The 5,095-nt window shown below is 39.5% G+C and overlaps 1 gene segment (V, D, J or C); it reads right to left on the bottom strand.

The window, feature by feature from the left end:
• Positions 1-283: 283 nt before the first annotated feature.
• Positions 284-871, bottom strand: LOC104871792. The segment is given in 2 exon segments: positions 284-594; positions 826-871. Coding segments are annotated over 2 exon segments (357 nt in total).
• Between the last annotated feature and the right edge of the window lie 4,224 nt (positions 872-5,095).

Raw genomic sequence — 5,095 nt, 5'->3', positions numbered from 1 at the left:
ATTTGAAAATTTGTATCTTTACTTTTCAAAATCCACTGATTCTTCCTGCAAATAGCTAGAATTCCCCGTGACACCTCTGTAGAAGAACACTAAGAATGGAGCATTCAAAATTAAATCTACTAACCTTCATGCCTCAGTGAGTAAATTTCTACACACATTCCTATGGCAGTGGGAAGAGATGCATTGTCTCTTTGCAGACAGTGTGAGTCCAGCTTTCTCTAGCTTCTGAAACAAGAGCAGAGATGAGAAGCTCTTTCTGGGTTCTCAGGGAAGGGTTTGGGTATCAGCAGCAGGTGCCTGGGGAGCACTGTGCCACGGCGCAGAAATAGGTCCCTGCATCGGTTGTCTGGGTGGCTGTGATGTGCAGGGAGCTGTCCTTCCTTTTTTCTCCATATCGAGCTGTCAGCCTTTCCTGTTTCTTCCCTTCTCCGCCCTTCGTTAAGATCATCAGGAGGACAGGACGGCCTCCAGGCTTCTGCTTATACCACTGTAAGTTGACTAAGATGCCCGAGGAATTGCAGTATGTGGTGAAGTTCTCTCCTTCCCAGATGTGCTGGAATTGAGGAAATTGCTTTACCTGTTGCCCATTCATTTCTGTACAGAAAAACAATGGAAGGCATCATATAAAATAGATTAGATTGCTATTCTTAAGCGACAGCGGTCTTGGTCTTTCTTATTTTTCATGCCTATTTTTCTCCTTTCTCCCTTCCTCCCTTCTCATTCAATTATCGCTTCTCAAACAAACACAGAAAGCCCATTTTCTGCCTTTAGATAATTTTCTACTATACTAAGTTTCTGGAAACAACCAAGGAGTCTGGATCTCACGTAGCAACTGCATCCATAATATCAACAGCGGTGCGATGAGCTGCATCCCTGCTTCTTCTTCTCAACAAAGAGCTGCTGACTACAACTGCTCCTAAGTGGATTTCCCCGGAAAAGCTGCCTTCAGTTCCAAACAGTTATTGTCTACCTTGCAAACTTTGTGTGTGTGTGTTGGAAAGGAAGAGAAATACAGTACAGTATCTTCAATTTGAGAGTCTCTTTTGCCCACCCACTCTGAGAGTCTGTGCTTGCAGATGCTGCCCTCTGGTGACTATTATTGAAAATTGCTCATTTGTTAACCAATTTCCTTTAAAGTTGATTTCAAATTTAGGTTGGTAGGTATGTGTGTCAATGTTTGGAAAGAGTTTATTGACATTGATATTGTTCAGGAATTAATGATTTGCCTTCTAAAATAGATCCTTCTATTTAAAACAAGGGTAATCAAAAAGAAACAGAAAGCCAGGTATTTAGCTCAGTGACCGTGCCTGCCCTGCAAGCAAGGTCCTGAGTTCAATCCCCGGTACTGGAAAAAAAAAAAAAAAAATGAAGAAGAAACAGAAAGTCTTGCTTCTTTGCTATTTCTATTGTCATCAAGAATCTAGCTGTGCCATGAACTTTGTGTTTGTACATGTGCTTATGCAATGCATTGTGTTGTATATTTCAATAAATGTGAAGAAACTCACAAGTTATTGTTAGATGAGAAATCTCCTCAAATGGAAAATTTTAAAAAATACATGTTTTGCTTTGTCACCTAGGTTTCCCTTGGAAATTATTCAATTTACCACTGTTATTTATTGTCCTATTATTTTACTTGCACATGTCCCAGTGATGGGAGACCCATTGATATAAGAAAAGTCTTATCATTTGATATCATTTCCTGTATGAATTTTTCCATAAAGCAAAACACTGGGGCAGGATAGCTTCCTAGTCTATCTGATATGTTCTGTTATTATATTATGTAGTGAAAACTGGTAGCTGAGTGTAAAAATTAATTTAGAGGAAAGCTACAGGCTCTCACAGAACTTTAATCAGACTTACCATAGTACTTACAACCCGGTATTATAACCTCCCATTAATCTTTGAGTTGGCCTCCTATACCTTGAGGGTGTTCATCCTTACCATCCTCAAAAGTCAGCTGTCCTTTTTGGTAGTTACTAGCTACATAGGCATCCTTACATTTAGGTTAAATTAACATTTAATTTCTAGCTCATACTGAACACATTTCATGTTTTCAATACTCACGTGACAGGAGTGAAATGACTGAAGCATAGAATTTCTACCCAAGAGAGCTCAAATAAATCCAGCTGAGGTCTGGGATCTAAAGCACTTATTGTAGTGCCTCCCTGACTTAATCTGTCTTGAAATAATACACTTCCACAGAACAGGCTCATTATAAAGGAAATCTGAGGTGGCACCGAGTGTCATGGCGAGAGACAGTGCAGGTGTGTGTATTCTCTGGTCTCTCTCCCTCTCAATATTCATTCAAATGAGTTCTACCTTGATCACCTCATCTGATCTTAATCAACTCCCAAAGGCCCCGCCTCGAGACACCTAAGTCAGATTGAGTTTCCATCCCTCACTATCTCTGAATGGGAATTATAATTTCACTCTGAAGAGTTCCAATAAAAATGAAATAAGGACATATATGTAAGTCATCTAATATAATAACTTCCCTATGTTAGGTTTTCTACCTGATGACAAAACACGGTGGAGCTGGGAGACTGTGATATTGCAGTGGAAAATATTCGCAAATTAAAGCTCACCATATTCTTCAGAGATATATTTTGTAACTTATACAGTGATTTCATGGACTATCCTGGAATTTGTGATTCGTTATGTTTCTTAACTGTTAATGAAAAATCAGTGCATTGTGATGTTACATTGGGAGATTGGGAACTATAATAAAACATGGAAAGGTACCTTAAAATAGCTTATTTCCCCCCATCAATGAGTCTGGCTCTCACTTCTCAGGATATTTCTATTACACAGCAAAGGGTAGAAACATAGATACAGTTCACTTAGCAAGGAAAATTTTTCCCACCTTGTCCAACAAAGCCAAACTTTATTGTAAGGTGGATAGTATTCTCCAGCCCAAATCACTCCATATACTGTAGTTGTCATTTCAAACTTAGTCACCTTCCTACCTGGCAGGGTAACAGATCAACAACCAGCCAGTCCTTCTGGATCCTCTTCTACATAATTAGTACAGCGTGATGTTCACTGACCTTGGTTGGGCAATGGCTGCTCTATTCACCCTGATTTATTTAACCTAGGAGCAATAGAGGACAACAGGTAGGCTAGCATGAATATCATATATTCTAGCTGGGGACCCAGTGGCAACACTTCAGCCAACAGCTGCTTCAGTTTTGGACACAAGGAGATTCTCAAGGAAGAAAAATAGATTTAGACATGTTTTACAAGATGGTGGCATTTCAGTATAAAAGTAGGAAATACCATGGTGCACCACCCAGATATTTGAGGGAAAGCATGAAAGACAGAAAGGGGAAGGGAAAGGACAAATGTTTCTGTATGCAAACACGCTCAGAGTGTTTCAGGAATATCTTCTCCTTAGACACTTACACTTCCCAGCACACTTGTTTTGAAGAAACTGCTTAATGCATTCAGAGCTGATAACTGGTTTGTTGTTTTTTTAAATCCATTGATCTTTATGAAATTTATACCTGGGTTTGGGAAAAATGTCACCATCACTGAGATATCAGCCACCCTGCTCTGGTGACATTGCTTCTCGGTAGCCAGAACCCTGCTCCTTAGGATCTTCTCTGATGCTGCACCCTCACTGAAAATACAAGTCAGAAATGCTCTTCAGAATTTGGGAGAGTTGGGTGTCATTTCCCAAACATTTATAAATGGGAAAATAAAACCTATACCTCAGTATTCTATTATAAATTATATGTAAATTATGTGGTTCTGAAATGTATAATACAGGGCTTCGTATGTATTATGCGCAATAAGTATCAACTTTCTTTTTTTAGTAAAAACTGACCTTTGCTTCAGTATTCAATTCTGTGGCCCATTATTGCTCTTTCTTCTCTTCACATAGGTTTAGTGACTTAATCTTCTAGAAAAATTAATCATTCCTTTGCCTGAAAATAGTCACACACACCCCTCATCTTATTGGGTCATTTCCTACTGACCCTACTACTACACTCAGGGTACTGAGACAATATAGAGGAAACTCTCAAATGGATTTATTTTATTTTCCCTAATGTGTAATGATACCAAGTGCCCTTTTCCACGCTTATTGCCTCATGTATATCGTATTTCTGAAGTAGCTAAGTTTTTGCCATTTTTTATTTTCTTATTGATTTACATAATTTTCCTGTATATCGTGTGTTTGAGGTCTTTTTCAGAAGTATGCACTGCTAATATAGTTTTTAAACCTATGCACTGACTTTTTTATCTTTTTTTTTTTTTTGTACCAGGGATCAAATTCAGGATCTTGTGCTTGTGAGGCAGGAGGCAGCACCACCGAGCTAGATTCCCAACCCTTAATAGTGATTTTTTTTTAACAATGACTGTGGAAGATATATTTCACGTTGATAGGCAGCTGGTTTTAATGTTTAATCTTTGCTAGGTTGGGTGACATACTCCTGTAATCTTGGCATTCTGGTAGGCTGAAGTAAGAGGGTCCCAATTTCGAAGCCAGCATGGCAAAAAATAAAAATGAGTTGGGAATTCAGTCCCGTGCAAAAACTAGTTCAGTCTCCTGTACAAAACAAGTTTCAGTGTTTGGTTTTCTTGAACAACTTTTAAAATGCTTTGTCCTGTTGACTTTCCTTGCTTCTGATGATAAGCCAGGAATCATTTGTAATGGCACTTAACAGAGTGTGGTATATCACTGTGGTTACGGCAGAATATTAACTTAAATGGGCTTGGAATCCACCCAGGGCACTGGAGGAGCAGCACACTTCTGGGTGTGTCTGGGTAGGTCATGGAGCGTGCATGGCCTTGGTTACTGTATTCGGTCCCTGCTTCCTTCATCTCCAGGGCTGCTCCCCTGTTCTGCTTTCTGACTGCTGTGAACGAACTAAGCTGCTTTCCTCCACCAAGAAGCCATTGCCATCCCTGCCTTGGAGCCTGCTAACCATGAACCAAATTCCCTGAAAGTGTGAACTAAATTAAACCTCTCCTTTTAAAATTTGTATCATGGTAGGGCCGGGGATTTAGCTCAGTGGTTCTGGGGCCTGCCTTGAAAGCACAAGGACCCGAGTTCAATCCCCGGTACCAAAAAAAAAAAAAAAAAAAAAAAAAA

This window comes from Fukomys damarensis, unplaced genomic scaffold (assembly GCF_012274545.1).
Source record: "Fukomys damarensis isolate Sample0158 unplaced genomic scaffold, DMR_v1.0_HiC HiC_scaffold_17, whole genome shotgun sequence".
Taxonomy (NCBI): domain Eukaryota; kingdom Metazoa; phylum Chordata; class Mammalia; order Rodentia; family Bathyergidae; genus Fukomys; species Fukomys damarensis.
Note: the sequence above shows the minus strand (reverse complement) of the source record. Positions and strands in the feature narration are given on the sequence as shown.